Source organism: Aquarana catesbeiana, linkage group LG05, assembly GCF_042186555.1.
Source record: "Aquarana catesbeiana isolate 2022-GZ linkage group LG05, ASM4218655v1, whole genome shotgun sequence".
Classification (NCBI taxonomy): domain Eukaryota; kingdom Metazoa; phylum Chordata; class Amphibia; order Anura; family Ranidae; genus Aquarana; species Aquarana catesbeiana.
Genome location: NC_133328.1, coordinates 567,713,472 through 567,733,309, shown reverse-complemented (window position 1 = coordinate 567,733,309; position 19,838 = coordinate 567,713,472). Strand labels below are relative to the sequence as shown.

Genomic DNA, 19,838 nt, shown 5'->3' with positions numbered 1-19,838 from the left:
AGTGCATCTCATAATAAACACAATAAAAGTGCATTATCATATTAGGAAATGCATAAATCGGGTACATGTGTGATGTGCAAAAATTGTGCAAAGAATAAGGTGCAATAATATTAATAAAGTGCTCAGTTCCAAAACTTTGACATTTCTTCTCTCTTGTGGTGAAAAAATGATGTACACCACCAAGGAAAGTGCTGCCCAAAAGGAATCGCCACAAACGGTTAAATGAGCTCTTTACCAGCTGCTCTGATCCCACAAGGCGATCACTAAGCGCCTTGCTACACAGGAGCCACGTACACCACGATCCAGAGTACAAAACCTCCTAAGTCGAAATAGACTCCAAGGAAGGGATTAAAGTACTGAGGGAGATCCACATAGTGTAGTATTTCACCAAATATTTAAAACAATGAAATTATATTTACAATCGGCAAGGAATTACACAGCGTGTGATACAAACAACCAGCAGTTCCAGGTGTTCGGCCTGATTTTCGAATGATGTCACGTGACGCCCCTCCCAACGCGTTTCTCCATAACAAGTGATGTCTGGGAATCAAAAATTACTGCGCAAATACCCTGTGACATAAAAAAATTGCAACAACCGGCATTTTATTCCCTAGGGTCTCTGCTAAAATATATATATATATATATATATATATATATGTGTGTGTGTGTATATATATATATATATATATATATATATATATATATATATATATTCTGGGGGTTCTGAGTAATTTTTGAGCAAAAGATGTTTTTTACATGTAGGAGAGGAATGCCAGAATTAGCTTGGGCTGGAAGTGGTTAAAGCGCCCCTGTCCCCCTGTGGTTATATATATATATATTTTATTTTTTTTCTATCAGAGGCCCCATAGAATAAAATGATGGGTGTTGCCATTTTTTAGGTCGCATGGTATTGACACAGCGTTTTTTCAAACGCTATTTTTTGGGAGAAAACACACTTCAATTAATTTTATTGCACAAAAACACAATATAATCCCCAATTTTTGGTAAAAGATGATTTAACGCCAACTAAAGAGATACCCAACATGTCATGCTTTAACATTGCGTCTGCCTGTGGGATTTGCCAAACTTTGGTACTTAAAATTCTGCATATGCAACTCTTTAAACACCTTTATAGATTACCAGTTTAGAGTTACACAGGAGGTCTGGCACTAGACTTATTGCTCTCGTTCTGACTTTTTATATTGTTTGGGGGTTATAAGTAATTTTCAAACAAACTAGATTTTTACTTGTAGGAGAAGAGCTTCAGAATTGGGCCGGTATTTAAGTGGTAAACACATGTAAACTATATGCTTATGATCATGAGCCTTTTCTCAGTTTTCTTTTGACATGAGAAATGATAGTCTGATTTGGTTGCAGTTTAAGAAAATCACGTACTTTCTTTTTATGTAGAAAATTTGCTAAGAAACATTCATCTTTATTTAGCGATATGTTTGTTTTCCTTTTAATTAGGTTAATACAGATGGACTTGTGCTGAAGGGATGGTACAATTGCCTCACTTTGGCTGTCTATGGAACAGTTGACCGAGTGATCATAAACCATGAGCGAGATTCTCCCCCTCCACCGCCACCGCCTCCACCTCCCCCACAGCACCAACAGATTGGGCTGAAGAGGAATCCAAAGCATGGTTTGAATACCTTTATTTTATATTTTGTATTGTTTTTGTATGTGTTTTTCATATTGAGGCTTTATTTTGCTGTTGTAGTTTAATTTAGTAAAGTCATGGTATATGCATCAGCCTATTGCTTTGCTTTTTCATTGGAATGTTTTAATTTTGTTCTCATTCTCTGTTGTTAGTTGAAGAAGAGAAGGAAGACCAATACAATGGTAGTCCACCAAGACCACAGCCAAGAGGCCCGCGGACTCCACCAGGTCCTCCCCCACCTGATGACGATGATGACGACGAGCCAATGCCAGCTGCAGGTACTGGCCCAGTAATTGGTTCATTAGATTTTACTGTTCTTTCCCCCCAGAATAGCTCTTGTTTTGGGTGTAGTGGGGCAAAGGTTGATCTTTCTCTGTGTCCTTAGCGCTGTTCAGCATAGGAGATCTTCCTCAAATCCCTTATGGTTGCTGTTGCTTAAGTGAGTTCTTTATACAGTATATTGCTTGGAGATAGTGGAGGTCATTGAGTGCCCTGTAGTGGAATTTATATGATAATATGTGAAGAATTCAATCTTGTGATTGTGTTCACTGAAAACCCGTGCTTGGCTTAAAAAAACTTTGTCAAGGAGCTAGCAGAGGTCTTCCTTTGAGGTGCACTTGAAACCTTGGCTTATGCCATCCAAAATAGAGAAATCCTTTTTGCGTAGAATTATTTTCCCTTCTCTCTTAATTCAGCAAAATTAAAGTAGTATTAAAGTGATTGAAAAGGCAGAAGGTTTTTTATCTTAATGCATTTTATGCATTAACCACCTCAAGATCGCCTACAGTACATATACATCATTATTTTGATGTATATTTTCTTGTATTGTGGGCGATTTAGTGTCTAATAAAAGTGGTCCTGGCAGCAGATTCGCCACGGGATCCCTTTTTTTTTTAGGCGCAGGAGAGGTGAACTCTGTCTTTGGAGAAACAGAGTGATGTCTGACATCACTTCCGCCTTCCGGCCTTAAAGGAATAATTTTTTTCATCTCTTAGCCGCTTGCCGACCAGCCGCCGCAGTTGCACTGCAGCAACATGGCTCGGCTGCCCGAATCGCCGTCATCTTACGTTGCTTCTTTTTTTGACCACTAGGGGTGCCTGCTGCTTGCCCCCGGAGCCGATGCGAGTGCCCGGTGACCGCCGGGCTCCCGCGATCGCTCGTGACACCTCTGAGGGGAGAAGAGACTGATCGTGTGTTCATACAAAGTATGAACTTTGATCTAGCTCTTCCCCTAGCTAGTCCCATCCCCCTTCAGTTAGAACACACACTAGGGATCACAGTTAACCCCTTGATCGCCCCTTAGTGTTAACCCTTTCACTGCCAGTGACATTTTTACAGTAATCAATGCATTTTTATAGCACTGATCGGTGTATAAATGCTAATGGTCCAAAAAATGTGTCAAAATTGTCCGATGTGTCCGCCATAATGTCGCAGTCACAATAAAAATCGCAGATCAACACCATTACTAATAAAAAAAAATATAAAAATAAAAATGCTATAAATTTATCCCCTATTTTGTAGACGCTATAACTTTTGCGCAAACCAATCAATATACGCTTATTGTGATTTTTATTACCAAAAATATGTAGAAGAATACACATCGGCCTAAACTGAGAAAAAATTAGCTTTTTTTTTTTTTTTTTTTTAAAAAAAAAGGGGATATTTATTATAGCAAAAAGTACAAAATATTGTGTTTGTTTTTTTTTTCAAAATTGTCGCTCTTTTTTTGTTTATAGCGTAAAAAATAAAAGCCGCAGAGGCGATCAAATACCACCAAAAGAAAGCTCTATTTGTGGGAAAAAAAGGACGTCAATTTTGTTTGGTTACAGCGTCGCACGACCGCACAATTGCCAGTTAGAGTGACGCAGTGCCGAATTGCTAAAAATGCTCTGATCATTCAGCAGCCAAATCTTCCGGGGCTGAAGTGGTTAAAGGCAAAATTACTTTTATTTATTTATTTATTTTGCTTTTAAGTGTATATGTAAAATCTGAGGTCTTTTTGACCCCAGATCTTGCAATAAAGAGGCCCTGACATGCTTATTTCTATTACAAAGGATGTTTCCATTGTAAAAAAAATGTAAGGGACAGTGTAAAAAATAAAAAGTAAAATAAATAAAAAAAAAAAATTTAAAGCGCCCCGTCCCTCCGAGCTTGTGCTCAGAAGCGCCCACATATGAAAATGGTGTTCAAACCACATATGTGAGGTATCGCCACGATTGTTAGAGCGACGAAATTTAAAGCGTCGCCTATGGAGATTTTTAACTAGTGTAGTTTGTCGCCATTCCATGAGTGTGCTCAATTTTGAAGCATGACATGTCAGGTATCTATTTACTCGGCGTAACATCACATTATACAAAAAAATTGGACTAACTTTTTACTGTTTTGTTTTTTTTTTATTCAAAAAAGTGTATTTTTTTCCCCAAAAAATTCCGTTTGTAAGTCTGCTGCACAAATACAATGTGACATAAAATATTGCAAAGATCGGCATTTTATTCTCTAGGGTCTCTGCTAAAAAAAATATATAATGTTTGGGGGTTCCAAGTAATTTTCTAGCAAAAAATACTAATTTAAAATTGTAAGCAAAAAGTTCCAAAAAAGGCCTGGTCTTAAAGTGGTTAAGATAAAAAGCCTTCAGTGTGCAGAACACCCCCTAATACTTACCTGAGCCCCATCTAGATCCATGTTGCAGGAGTGTCTTGGCCAGCCGGGACTCCCCTTCTCATTAGTTGAGACAGCAGCGCGGCGCCATTGGCTCCCGCTGCTGTCAGTCAGTCAGCCAATGTGGAGAGAAAGGGGACTGGGCCTGGCCGAGGCTCCGTCTCTGAATGAACACCGGGAGCTGTGGCTCAGCTCGGGTGCCCCTACGGTTTGCTGTGGGGGTACTCAACAGGAGGAAGGGGCCAGGAGCACTGAAAAGGGAAGCGAGAAAAGGAACATCTGGGTTGCTCTATGTAAAACCACTGCACAGAGGAGGTAAGTTATAACATATTTGTTATTTTTAACTAAAAAAAAAACACGAGGCATTAGTATTACTTTTAAGCCCTCCGTTTTTTTCAACTTTAATATATTAACCACCCATAAAACAGTTTCTTTAAAAGAGAAGTATGGTTAATGTTTTCTTTTGGTCATACATCTCTTGTGGGTCACAGGGAGTGTACTTTTGCTCTCCTGTGATCCAGAATCAGCCCATAGCGGGCTATTGCCTGCTATCGGCAGACATGGCAGAGCCATTTCAGGATCTGGATGGATCCCAACAATGTTGATGGGATCCACCGAGATGCCTGATGGGTAGCTGGCTTAGCCTCCCAGTATGCTGCTGAGAGCCGGAGCCAGCTGCTTCCTCCCCCTCTCCAGCCCAGAGCTCCAGTGAATGCTGGAAGAGCAGAGCTGAGAGCGGTGATGCACCGCTCTCCACTCTGAGCAGACTGAAAATTGAGCAATCGGCAGTCATGTGATCGTTCAGTTCTCGGTCTTAGAGCCAATGTGGGACAGCTGCAGCATCACACCAATGCTGCACCATGGAGGTGAGTATGTGTTACTTTTTGCTATAAAAAAAAAAAAATTTTAAAAACAAATTTATAATTAGGCCAATATGTATTCGTCTACATATTTTTGGTAAAAAAAATCCCAATAAGCGTATATTGATTGGTTTGCGCAAAAGTTATAGTGTCTACAGAATAGGGGATAGATTTTTTTTTTTTTTTTTTTTTTTTTTTTTTAAGCGGGACTGCGACATTGCGGTGGACGAATCGGACACGTTTGACACATTATTATTATTTTACATGATTTATATAGTGCCAACAGTTTACGCAGCACTTTACTTTAATATAAAAGGAGACAATACAGTTACAATACAATAAAATACAAGAGCATTAAGAGGGCCCTTCTCAGAAGAGCTTACACATTTTTGGGACCATTGACATTTATACAGCGATCAATGCTATAAAAATGCACTGATTACTGTGTAAATGTCACTGGCAGGGAAGGAGTAAACACTAGGGGGCGATCACGGGGTTAACTGTGTGTTCCCTAGTTAGTGTTTCTAACTGGGGGGGGCATGGGACTGACCGGGGGAGGAGACATATCGCTGTTTGCAATTGCTGCAAACAGCAGATCTGTCTACTCCCCTGTCGGAATCTCCGTTCTGGCTCTTTTGCCCACTATCGCGGGTGCCCGGCGGCAATCGCGCCCGCTGGCCACACGCATCTGGTCCCCCAGTGTGCAGCGGGCACGCGCCTGCTATGGCTCCTATAGGAGCCGCCGTGCATATACGGCGATTTGCGCGGGAGAGCGTATATGTACAGGAGCTGGTCGGCAAGTGGTTAACTATGGACAATAGCACCTAAACATAGATGCTATTGCAGCCACTGGCTCCACATCGCTCATCATTGCCTCCCAGAACATCCAGTTGGAAAGCATAAACTGAGCATGTCACATGATTATATTCTATAGAACTATATGTTCCATTATCTTTATTGTCATGCTGTGTCCTCCTAGCCCTGGCCTGAGGAGCGGCAGCCGTGCTGTTACATTGGAGGGCAGGGCTTGCATTTTTAGTCTTCAGCTTACCGCCTGTGAGTGTGCACACAGGCAGTGTCTGGACTGATGCCTTTAGTTCAAGCCAAGATTGTGCACACAAGGGTGGTTGCTTCATAGGACTCTGCAAGGAAATAGAGCCATGCTAAAACCAGAAATAAAAGTGTGAATTTTGAGAGGCATAATACAAAGCAAAGACAGGCTTTCAACATAAGTTTGTGCGCTTGCACAGCGATATGTAACATGTTATGCAGTAGTTTTCATGTGTAGACACCCCAATGTGTGCGTTTACATTTGTGCGTTTATGTGCATGTCTCCCCTGTGCTCCACTGAATGTAATGCAGTGCAGATCGCACTGCATTACATTCTTTCCCGGCCATGCTGTCTGGGGGAAACTGTCAACAGGGATTCAGAAATTATGTCATACACATTGCTTCCTGGTCAGGAAAAACTACCCATCTATCCTGCGGCACCCGCTATGCTGGTCCCGAGCCCACAGATGGGCAACTGGAGCCCGGGATACATAGGGGATGCATGGCACTTTACGCAACGCAGCAGAAGGCATATGAACCATCCCCAGTATAACACAGGCCCGAGGCAGTATGGAAGTATTGCATCCTGTTCGTCACCTGGCCACCATATGCATATGATGGGCAGCAGCTCAATAGAGAAGGACAGTGCAGCAAGGTGGGGGTGATGGGGGATCCAGTGGCCAGTGCATTCTCATGTCCACTTAGTCTGTGTGGCTGTGGCAGGACAAGGAGAAACAGAAGAGAATTCAAAAACTGAAGACAAAACTGCATTTCCCTCTTTGTGGGGGGGGGGGGTGAAAATAAGGAACTGGAGCCGTTTAAGCCAGCTGCCCCGCAACACCTTGAACTGCAGCCCAGCTGTCAAACTGGGAAGGAGATGTGGGTGGGCAGTGAGAGCAGGCAATGGGGGTCGGGGGAGGTACATGGGGGCAACCCAATCCAGACAAAAGCCCAGCTGCAGTGTAGCCCAGGTGCTCGGATGCTAATTCTAGTTGCCATGGCAACCTGGCACCTGGGGTTTGTCGTGCCCTGACTATATGCCTTTTACAAAACACTTAACTGTTCAGGGTCTTTAAAAATGGAAGAAAAGAAAGACTGAAGTTTTGGCAGTAACTGACAGTTATATTTCAGCTCTTGCATTTAAGTTTTTTTTTTACAGTAAAGATTTTTATTAGGCAAATGATATGAACAGGTAAACAAGGTAATGCATCTGCTTGTAACATCATTGTACATCTGAGGAATTTAGTACATATGCGTTCACTGACAATAAATGTAGCATAATAGAAACAAATTCGGCAGAAGATGCATTTATGATGGAGGGCTAATAACCTCCGTTAACTAAGATAAGGCACATTGTATTCAAGAAAATCATAGGAGTCGGGACATAATTAGCTCCTGCATTTTATAATAGTATAATTGAATATTGAAAGAAATAAGAGACATTCCTAAATCATGCAAATAGGTTTATAAAAAAAATAATTGGTTAAATCTTTTCTGCTTTCTGTATGTTCCACAGGCTCCATAGAGTTCTTGGTGCCCATATGGACTGTTGTTATATTTGTATACATGTATACTGTGTGTGTGTGTGTATGTATGTGTATATATATATATATATATGTATGTATATATATATATATGTATGTGTGTGTATATATATATATATATATGTGTATGTGTGTGTGTGTGTGTGTGTGTGTATATAATTACTATAAAATGTCTCTTATTTCTCTGACTTTAGGTGGTGAAAAAGAAGTTGAGCGAGAACCAAGAGAAGGTTACTTTGAGCCCATATCACCTGACAGAGTGTCTATCCACCCTGATGGTGCTTACTCTGATGAAGAAGGGGATGATGATCCTCAGGATGATGGGGAGGATGATGAGGAGGAGGAAGAAGATGAGGATGACCTCAATGCTGAAGATGATGAAGATGAGGATGATGTTCAAACAGAAGACAGCCTTGCTGATGAAGAGGAGGATGAGGAGGAGGATGAGGAGGAAATCGAAGGTGCTCCTTGTATTTTTATTATTATTTATTTTATTTTTTTTGCATAAACGTTTTATTAGATGAACAAGGCACTACATTAGGAAAAAATCCAAGTATAGTACACAATCAAAAAGAAATACATGTTGCTACATCATCAGTTCCTGTAAGTAAGTTTGAAAATTATACCTTGAGATGCATAGGAACATGTCCTTTCTAATCAGCACATCATTTTTTCATCAAGTCATTGCCATTTTACTAGTTCTACCCAGTTCTTCTTTTCAGGTACCTGGTAATCCTGGAATGCACTTATTTGTGATCGTAAAACAGTATTTTCTGCCTATGATGTACTGAAAAACTGGTGTTTAAAAGAAGAAAAAAAATCTCTGAATCACCAGTTACATTCAAACCTGCTATTAAAGGGTGAATGTGACTGGTAATGCTGAGAGGTCACATTGCAGACCTCAGGAAGCATACTCCTATGGATCCTTTGAGATTTTACAATTTTATTATCAATGTCATGTGGGTACAGCAGCTTTTGCTTAGCTGAAAAAAGAGCAATTAAGTGAGTTTTTGGGTTTTTTTGTTTTTGTTTTTGTTTTTGTTTTAGCTCTGTGGAATTGTGCTAGAAGTTTTATAGTTGTTCACTGATTGTGCTATTGTTTGCCTCTTAAAAAAAAAAAAAAAAAAAACGAGTTGCCTTGCTGTTATGTTGCTCTAAGGCAGTGGTTCTCAACCTGGGGGTCGAATGACGATTTTCCAGGGGTCACCGATTCCTGGGCTGTTCCTGAATATCGCACCACTCTCCAAGCCTTTCCACAGCCGCTCAACAGGGCTGTCCCTGGAGCCTGTGGCTTCCCAGCTGCGCTGTTCCTGACGCCCGCAGCCGCCCATTCAGTTCACGGCATGGCTGGGGGGCAGAGACTAGAGGTCAGCTGACTGGTGAGGATTGTGAAGTGGGAGGGGCTGGAGGAGACCCTATCTCCTGATTTCGGCATAGGTGTCAGTGCTGCAAGACACCACAAAGTCAGAGACACAGTGAGTAACACTACCTGTGATTATAGTTGCCATTAAAAGTCCCCACTACAGTTCTCAGATCAGCAGATGACCTTCATCAGGAGCACCTAAGTTGGCTGATCAGAACTCCCCCCAGCACTGCTGCTGATCCCAACTCCCCGCCAGCACTGCCACTGATCCCACCCACTGCCACTCATCCCATTCCCCCCACAAGGAGTAAGGGAAGGATTAAAAATAGAGAATACATGGAAGGGGGGGGGGGAACAAAGAAAAGGGAGAGAAAGAATAAGAGAGAACAAGAAAGATGGCTAGAAAGAGGGATGGGGGGGAAAAAAACAAGAAATTAGGATTGAGAGAGATGAAAGGGAAAGAAAGGAGAACAAAAAGAGTGTGTGTTACATCCTAAAATGTACCATAAGGGGTTTTAACACTGTACGAGTGGAAGGGACTCGGGGAGTGCTAGATATCCGTGGGTTAGGGGTGCAAATTACTTGTCTTGCCTTGGGTGCTGACAACCCACTCTACGAAAATAATTTTACTCTTAGGGGTCCCCACAGCTTGGGAAAAAATTTATCAAGGAGTCACGGCACTAGAGGGGTTGAGAACCACTGCTCTAAGGCATCAGTCCTTTCTGAACACCTGGCAAACGCACACAGGTTATATATTTTCTTTATCATACATCATAGGACACAGAGCCTCAAGTAATTACTTAGTGGGTTATGGGCCTACCTTCAGGTGTTGACACTGGTATAACCAATACAGGAAGTTGACTCCCCTATATAACCCCTCCTCCTTCCAGGAGTCCTCAGTTTTTCTCCAGTGTCTAAGGTGTTGGTCACGAGTGAAGATGTGCTCTGAGGAGCTCCAGGGAGGGGATCCATGCTGGATTTAAAAAAACCTCCACACCCGGATCCATCCTCGCCACTGAGGCCTTAGGATGGTACCTGGGTCTTGCATTGAAGAACGAGCTTTTGCCTGTAAGCTTCTCTTTGAGAGCTGGACCCTAGGAACCAGGACTCTTTTTTTCATTTTTCATATTACCTAAAGTTGTTCCTGAGGGATGCTATACAGGTCCGAAGGAACAGAACCACTAGTAAAAAGGGCCCCAGTCTTTGAAGTTTTTAACTACGCTGCCCGCTGTGATGGGTGAAAGTTGGATCTGTCTGTTAAATCAGCAGTATCCTGCAGCGAGGATAAGGTAAGGGGAGAAGCCTAGGAACTGTAAAAAGTCCACCTATGCCTTTTGTATATTACACTTACCTAGTACGATGCCTTTTTCAGAAGCTCTGTGTCTGGCTATAGCAGCGGGTGTGGTCCCTGCAGCCAGAGGGGAGTTCTTAATTGAACAGATGGTGTTCCTCTTCTGAGGGATCTAAAGGTGTTACAGCAGTAGTTTTATGTACATACAAAAGCAGCCATTTGCATTTTTTTGTATAAAGTGAAGTCTTCCTTTAAAACTAGGAGCCTAACAAACACGGCTGGTTACAATTCCCTTCCCCCTCCTCTCCTCCTGGAGAGGTGCGGTAACAGCTGACACTTATGTGTAATCAGGTTCTCACCTGAGGCTTAACACAGACACTCTCAGTTCATATGCTGAAGACAGAAGTCTGTCACACTAAGAGACACAGGAGCGCTGGGCATGTAAAGGTGTGTTAACAGGCATTTCCAGCACAGGAAATATTATGGTACTCAGCATCAAAGGCTGATCCTTATGGTGACATTGTTTTCTTTTGCTAAAACTATTGTTCAGCAAATACCATAATTTGTTAAAGTGCCTCTGCTTTTGTGCTTGGCACATTTTGATTTCCAGTGTACCACAAAGGTACCAAGGATTCCACCCCCAGGCGCTGGGAAGCCCAGTTATGCCTCCACACTGTCATCCTCTCCGGAGATACCTGACATGCCAAGCCAGGGTGAGTCATTGGAAGCAATTGGTGGTGCAACTGCTTCTTACACTTCAGCCTAGCGGCTTTAATCGCATCCTCCGTCCAAGAGGATAAGAAGCATGCTAGATCCCCCACCTCAAACCCCTTTTTCCAAGGGAACAGTGGGCACAGGATGAGATGTTATCCTCAGGTGATCACGGGGAAAAAACAAGCCAAATTTTCCTCTGTGGAGGAAACAGTGGATGAACCTTATGCAACCCCACAATCTGACAGATTGATGGTACAAACTCTTACAGAGATGGTTCATTTCACTTTTTATACTACTCCTAACAGAGTAAGCTGAAAGTTCAGGTCACTTCTTTGGTTTTTTAAAAAATGGGATCTTCTGGATAAGCATTTTTTTTTTTCCCTCCAAGGAGTTTCTCAGTTCTCTATCATGGAGGAAAAATTCACAAAGGTTGGAAAGTACCAGCAGTAGACGCTGCGATTTCCAGCATCAATAAAGATGCAGAATTGCTTAAGCATCCAACAAATAAGGAGTTGGAATTTTTTTGTTAAAATCCTCCTACCAATGGCGCTATGTTTCGCCATAGATGCTGTAAAAATCCCTATCCACCAGGCGTTTCGCCTTGCGCTTGTGCTAAAACGCATGCTTAGGATTTTGTGGTCAAAAGGGTTGGTCAGCCGAAGCATCTTGCAAAAAAGGGTGTCTGACTATTTTCCTTTTTCATTGGGGAAGGTTTGGTGAAATACATCCAAATGATTTCTAGCAGTAAAGCTCTTTTGTCCAAAAGAAGGTATAAATGTCCTTTTTAAAGTGAAGCCACAACTGCTCACAGGTTAAGTACTCTGATGGCCAGTGCAGCCATGGGAGACTTCCTGACAGACATGGGTTCAGATCCACATGTCGGCGTTCACTAGTGAAGGAGCCACTCCTCACAGGTTAAGTACTCTGATGGCCAGCATAGCCATGGGAGGCTTCCTGAAAGACGTGGGACCTCGTCCTCACGTTGGCTCCTTGTCACCTTGGACAAGTCACTTAAACTGATTCCTTCCCCTGCGCAGGGGCAGGCAGCTGCCTCTAGGCAGCGGTGACAACCTCCACCGTCAGACTCTAGGGCATGATTTCCAATGAGTACTGTTCATATCTGTGCGACTTCAAGGTAGTCCCTGCACTATTTTGGTACCACTTTGATGCGACTTGAGGTCCATAGACCTCTAGAATACACAGGCATTGTTTCCTGTCACATCAAAATCGCGCCCAACATATTCATGGCGGCAAAAGATCACGGTAAAATCATGCAACTTTGGGGTTGCAATAGTGGAAACCGAGCCTAAGAGGAGAAAATATTCAGCCCCTGTATACATGATTGAAAATGCGTTTTTCCTCCGCCCTGCAGGGCCTAGAAGGAAAATTAGCAATTTTAATCGCATCTGCTATCCAAGGATGGGAAGCGTGTTAGATCCCCCTCCCCCACCTGAGATCCCTTATCAAGGGAACAGTGGGTAGAGGATGAAGGATTAGCCTCAGGTAATCGGGAAGAAAGGCAAACCGAGTACTCCTCCTCTGCAGAGGAGACAACTAGAGTTGAACTTTTTTTCAGCCTCGCAATCTGAGAAATTGCTGGTACAAACCTCTTACAGAGATTATTTGTGCATCTTTCAAGCTACCTCTAGTAGAGTCAGCTGATAGTTCTGTTTTTTCTTAGGTTCCTTAAAACCTTCACTGCCTTTTTCATGCGTTTCCTGTACATGTACAGATCCACGCAGAAATTCAACAGATCCATTCTAGATCTAAAAGAATCTAAATCAGTTCCTGAAGATCCGCTCCTTTCTATGGAGTCGATCAAGTCAGTAGTTTCTATCCTGCAAGGAGGAAAACTTCTGGCGCCTATCGGCATCAGGGATGCATATCTGCATGTCCATATATTTCCGGCTCACCAAAGGTTTCTGCGGTTCAAAGTAGAACAGCAGCATTTCAGTTTATAGCCTTGCTCTTCGGGCTAGCTACAGCACCTCGAGTGTTCACAAAAGTGCTAGCCCCACCTGTAGCCAGGTCAAGGGCACATGGCTTAAACAGTCTTCACATACCTAGATGATCTATTGCTAATAGACCAATCGGTTTTCGGAGTAGGGTGTACGCATTACAACCAGTTACCTGGAAAGGTCTGGGTTGCGTTCTCAACCTAGTGAAGTCTCCATTAAAATAGCTAACAAAGGGCTGCAGTATTTGGGTCTGATCATAGATACAGCCCAGAAAAAGGGTCTTCTTGCCCAGAAAAAAAACAAAAAACAAAACAACTCAATAAAAGAGTTGGTGCAGATGGTCAGGTCAAAAGGAGGTCCCTCCATTCGCCTTTGCATGAGGTTGTTAGAAAGGATGGTGGCTTCATTTGAAGCAGTTCCGTTTTGCCCAGTTCCATTCGAGACTGTTGCAAAACAGTATTCTATTTGCTTGGAACAAAACGATCCAAGCTTTGGACTTGCCAATGCGGCTGTCCCCAAGGGTGTCCCAAAGCCTCAATTGGTGGTTACTAAAGAATGTCCTAAAGGGTAAATCCTTCAGACCACTTATCTGGAAAATGGTAATGACAGAGAAGACAACTGTCCAAGGACAGTGTTCAAGAACCGAAAGAGCCTTGCCCATCAACATCCGAGAGATTTGGGCAGTGCGTCTGGCTTTAAAAGCCTGGACTTCTAGGTTAAGGGATTGTCCCGACAGGATCCAATCCGTCAATGCCACGGCTGTGGCCTATATCAATCACCAAAAGGGGCACCAAGAATCTCTCAGTGCAGAGAGAAGTGAACCATAGTCTAACTTGGGCAGAAAGAAATAATCCGTGCCCATCGGCAGTCTTCATTCCGGGAATAGAGAATTGGTACGCGCACTACATGTACCGCCAGCATATTTTTCCCAGGGGGGATGGTCTATTCACACCGACATGTTTTGGGCTGTTTGTCAGGGATGGGGGACGCCGGACGTAGATCTTCTAGCATCCAGTGCAACATAAAGTTAGTTAACTTTGCGTCCACAACAAAGGATCCATTCGCATGCAGAACAGATGCGTTGGTGATACTGTGGTATCAGCTTTTGCTGATCTATGCATTTCCCCCTATTCAGTTGCTGCCTCGACTTCTTTGCAGGATTAAGCTGGAAAGAAAACCAGTAATTCTGGTAGCACCAGCATAGCCCAGAAGGTCATGGTATACAGAGGTCGTAAAGATGGCAGTGGAGGATCTGTGGTCCCTTCCACTAAGGCCAGGCCTGCTCTTACAGGGGCCGATATTCCATCCTACTTTACGAATGCTAAATTTAACGGCCTGGCTATTGAGACCCACATTCTGAAGAAACGTGGGCTTTCCAGGGCAGTTATTTCTACTTTAATGCTAGGAAGCCAGCTTCTAGAGCTATATATTAGAGTCTGGAAAGCTTATGTTTCCTGGTGTGAATCCAAGGGTTGGCACCCTCGGATATATATTATAGGTTGGTCCTGAGTACTATTAAGGGCCAAGTCTCAGCCTTATTTTATTTCAAAGACCACTTGCTACGCATTCTTTAGTCCGGGGTTTCATGCAAGGAGTGATGCGGATTAATCCGCCAGTTAAATCACCCTTAAGCCCTGGGGACTTGAATTTAGTTTTGTCAGTGTTACAAAAACCGCCATTCGAACCATTACAGCATGTTCGCTTAGTCCTTCTGACTAGGAAGCTGATATTTTTGGTTGCTATATCCTCAGCAAGGAGGGTTTCAGAATTGGCTGCTCTTTCCTGTAAGGAGCCATATTTGATTATTCATGAGGACAGAGTGGTGTTACGCCCTCGTCCAGGCTTTTTGCCAAAAGTGGTTTCAGGCTTTCATCTGAATGAAGATATTGTCCTGCCATCGTTTTTTCCGAAACCATGTTCCAAGGAAGAAAAGTCACTACATTGTCTTGATGTGGTGAGAGCAGTGAAGATCTATTTAAAGATAACTGCTCAGATTCGTAAGACTGATGTCTTATTTATTCTGCCAGAGGGTCCTAAAAAAGAGGACAGGCAGCGTCAAAATCCACTGTGGCTAAGTGGATTCGGCAAGTTATAATTCGAACCTATGATTTAAAGGGAAAGATTCCCCCTTTTGAAGTTAAGGCGCACTCTACCAGAGCGGTTGGTGCTTCTTGGGCAGTGCGTCTCCAGGCCTCCATGTCTCAGATCTGCAAGGCTGCGACTTGGTCTTCAGTGCATACATTTACAATATTTTATCAAGTAGATGTAAAATGGAATGAGGATATCTCCTTTGGGCACAGTGTGCTGCAGACAGCAGTATAATTCCTCAAGGTCTGGGGGTGCCCTATGGGTTGTGTCTTCCTCCCCTCAAGTAGCATTGCTATGGGACGTCCCACTAAGTAATTACTTGACGCCCTGTGTCCTATGATGTACGATAAAGAAAATAGGATTTTTAAAACAGCTTACCTGTAAAATCCTTTTCTTGGAGTACATCATAGGACACAGAGCTCCCGGCTCTCTGTTTTATGGGGTGAGAGTATTTTGCTTATATTGCTTGGCTATAAAACTGAGGTCTCCTGGAAGGAGGAGGGGGTTATATAGGGGAGTCAACTTCCTGTATTGGTTATACCAGTGTCAACACCTGAAGGTAGGCCCATAACCCACTAAGTAATTACTTGAGGCTCTGTGTCCTATGATGTACTCCAAGAAAAGGATTTTACAGGTAAGCGGTTTTAAAAATCCTATTTTTTGCCTACTACTTCTGGGTCAATGACTTTGAAACGAAACCTGCGAGACAGCCAGGTAACTTGTTCTTTGGAAAGGAGAGGTCACTAATGGCAGCATACACATTTTTCAATGCAGGTTTTATTAAAGTCCGATTTTAGAAATGGTTCCCTAAAGAAAGAAATTATGTTTTCTGTTTGTGCTGGTTGCCACCAGTAGATTGTGTGGCAGGTGAAATCTCAAAATTGCATTTCCAACGGAAGGAAAAACCCTGGTGCTCTAAGAGAATTGGACCCCTATACATTAAAAAAAACCTCTTCTGAAAAAAATGTAGGTTGCCATTGTTGACCTATCTTGACAATGCTAGTTGCCTAACTGTCTTTGGCTTCAGTACTTGGAATGACTGACCTTTAGCAAGCATGCACATAACTCCCATATTTAGCATATCTATTTTTGAATGATACTCAAAAGGTGTCAAGGTAGATAGTTCTTGCTCTTTTATTATTAAGACCTGTTCCTGACCGGAGTTGTTCTTTATTTCCAGGAGATGACGTTTATGAACAGATCTCCAGTGATGAAGATGGAATTGCTGACTTGGAATCATTTAAATATCCCAGTTTTGATATAGATTACACTCCTGAAGACTTGGCAACTGTGCCCACCATGACTTATGATCCTTATGATCGTGATTTAGGCCCTCTCCTGTACTTCAACTGCCCATACAGAACTTCTTTTGAGAATGAAGTCGCCAAGCTGTGTGATCAGGACCTTGATAAAGAAACCTCTGGGGCTAATGAGACCTCTTTAAAGCTACTGGAATTATTGGACCTGTATCAGGATGACAGGGGAGCAAAGTGGGTTACAGCACTAGAAGAAGTACCCTGCCTTATAGTGAAAGGATTGAGCTTTCTGCAGCTTAAAGAACCAGGACGGGACCATCTCAGCCAGTTAGTTGATTGGGCAATGCAAGCTTTGGATTTGCAGCTGGCTCTGCAGCAGCCAATAGCCTTGAATGTCCGACAGCTGAAAGCTGGCACAAAGTTGGTGTCCTCCCTGGCAGAATGTGGTACTCAGGCTGTAGAGTGTCTAATAAAAGCTGATGTTATTGACAAGTTGTATGACTTGCTGTTTGCAGAACATGTGTCCTCTTCTCTCAAATTAAATGCTTTTAAATCCCTGGACAGCGTTATCAGTACAACTGGAGGCATGGATGCATTTTTAAGGAACCATTCAGATATGCAAGTGAAAAGCGGTTACCAAAGACTGTTGGAGTTGATCTTGTTGGACCAGACCGTTAGGGTCTTCACGGCTTGCTCTGCTGTGCTACAAAAATGTCACTTTTATGAACTTCTTTCTGATGTAAAGAGAATGGCAGCTAAGTTATCTGACACCACACCATCAGCTCCTTCAAATGCTAGAGAGCCAAATCAGCAGACAGCCTCTGCTGCTGAGAGACCAAACCGTGACTTTGATAATGATGCCGAAGTTCCTATGGATATGGACCATCTTTTGGAATCTACCAATGTTAGTGAAGGGGAATTGGAGAGATTGTTGGGACTTTTGAATGAGATTTTTCATGTATTAGAAACAGCACCACACACCATGATCCAGCCTCCTGTAAAGTCCTTCCCAACAACTGCCAGAATCACTGGACCTCTTGAAAGGGATGACCCTTATCCTGTCATATATCGGTAAGGTGGAGTTTTGATATCGCTGCAATGTTGGATATGATATCATTGTGCAGTGTTTAACCATGTTCTTCCCAGAGAAGCAACTTTGAGCTTCATGTGATTAGTAGGCAGGCAAAACTCTTGTGTTGCATAGATCACAACTGCATATTTTAGCTTACAAATCAAAATTTGTTACAAAAATCAATATTCTCTGTATTGTTATACCTCCCAATACAACTGTTTGCCCATAACAATGTAACACCTACAATATTAATGCAAAACAGGCAGCATGATGTATGTTAGGAAATAAGCTGAAGGCAATGTGATCCAGTTTTTTTTTTTTTTTTTTTGCTGTAGTTGAAGGTTGTGCTGGTGGCATCTTCTATCCTGAAATTTAAGATTATAGGTTGTATATTATGATTCATTTGGGTGGCAAGAGGATCTTCCAATTTTGTCTGGAAACTGGCTTTTAAAATAACCATCAACTTCTATGAGTCTTTTTGCTTGTGTTCCCTAGTGTGCAGAATTTTTTGTGGCATCCCTTTCTATATGCATTCTTCTTAAAAAGGTGCTTCAGTCATATTTTGAAATATTTAAGGTCTGCAGAGCCCAAAAATGTAGCTGCTGACTTTTTTTTAATAAATGGTAAGTGTGAGCAGCCGGCTGTGACTGCTTGCGGCTTCACAGCCGGCTGCTCACTGCGCATCCATGAGCCAACCTGCAGTTTTCTGGGACATGTGACAAGTCCCAGAAGGCTGCGGGGGAAGGAGGGGACAAAGCTAGGTACCCGCTAGAAGCTGAAAATTGTCCTGGGCAGGAAGGAGGTAAAAGTGCCCAGTAGGCATATATCAGCCAGTTTTTAACTGTTTTTCACCACCCTCCACCACATACTTTCTTTATTCTGTGTAGCCATAAAGCTCACCCCCAGATGCTTTCTTCCCATGGCTCGACAGTGTTTACAGGCCTTGGTGTACTTGCCTTGTTCTCTCCAGCCTATGTTTGTAGAATTGGGATGGCATGAGGGTGGGAGGTAGCTACTGGATCTAAAATAAAATGTGTATTTCGGCTGAAAAATCAGCTTATCACTGCGGAAAAGGGGAACTTAGATTTTCCCTCAGGTCCCACTCTGCTGCTCCTGTGTTGTTCATTTATGCTTTTTAATGAAATATTTCTTTTTTTTTTTTTTTTTTTTTTTTTAATTCTTGTTCCAGGTTCCTGCACAATCACCAGTTCTTGGAATCTGCAACGGTGCTTCTGTCTCTTCCAGGGACAAGCTCTCACCCTGGGATTGTTCAAACTGTAAGAGAGATATTGCGGTTTCTGGCACAGTCGCAGAAGGGCCTCCTGTTTCTGTTGTTTGAGAATGAAGCAACAAACCTGATTGCCAGAGCCCTCTGCCAGGTGTCCGAGCAAGACCAGGAGGACAATGTACAGACGGAGGGGAACAGCGAAGACTCATGTTCCTTGTGGCTCCTGCATGCTACCCAGGCTTTGCAGTACATCTCTGAACTCTTCAACCATTTCCAGCATTGTACAGGAGCAGAGGAAGCCGATCATGCTGGTTTGCTGGGGATCCTTCACAACCTTTACTTGATCAGCTTCAACCCTGTAGGCAGGTCTGCTGTGGCCCATGTCTTTAGCCTGGACAAGAATCTACAATGTCTCATAACTTTAATGGAGTTCTGCTCAAAGGAAGCACTTGGGTAATCTATTTTCCCTTTATCATAGTCTGATTTAGATGGGGCCATCAGCCAGGACAAAACATGTAACTAAACATGTTTTTCTGTATATGTAGCGTTCAGAGCTGATGTTCATTTCTTTACTTTTTTTTTTTTTTTTTTCTAGCCAGTTTTTGAAATCTACTAATTTTTGTGCATGATCTGTACACAATAGAGCCCCAAGGTTTGTAGAACAGCATTGACACAGGATTCCTTCTAACCTGATTCTAGCTACCAGTCATACCTAGTGCTGCATGCAAGAAATTCTTGAAAGGAACCGAAAAGACAGCCAAATGTTGAGGGGAAATGCTGTACATGTGGCTTGTGTTTCCAGTTAGATTCCTTTTAAGTTCAGCTTTATATGAAATTGGAGGGTTATCCACTTTGTCAGTAAGAGATTTTTTTTGTGTGTGATAGGAGTGGGATATGGTTTAGTGTCATGCTGGGTCATTATGTTCATCCAAGTTCTTGGTGGGGTCACCTTATCACACCTCCAGTAAGGATGTCGTAGACCAAGCTTGACTATTGATGTGAGCTTATCAATCTCAGTGGCTTGGGTATGTTCCATGAGAATGCAAGTGAGAGCAGATAATGCATTTTTTGCACTATATCTGCTAATGGATTC

At 42.7% G+C, this 19,838-nt stretch overlaps 1 protein-coding gene across 1 annotated transcript in view; it reads left to right on the top strand.

The window, feature by feature from the left end:
• VIRMA (vir like m6A methyltransferase associated) overlaps nt 1-19,838 on the top strand; it is a 67,577-nt gene that overhangs the window by 12,873 nt on the left and 34,866 nt on the right. The window contains exons 5-9 of the mRNA XM_073631975.1: nt 1,471-1,645; nt 1,816-1,941; nt 7,970-8,236; nt 16,370-17,516; nt 18,707-19,198. Coding sequence (XP_073488076.1) covers nt 1,471-1,645; nt 1,816-1,941; nt 7,970-8,236; nt 16,370-17,516; nt 18,707-19,198 — 2,207 coding nt within the window. The remainder of the gene's footprint in view (nt 1-1,470; nt 1,646-1,815; nt 1,942-7,969; nt 8,237-16,369; nt 17,517-18,706; nt 19,199-19,838) is intronic.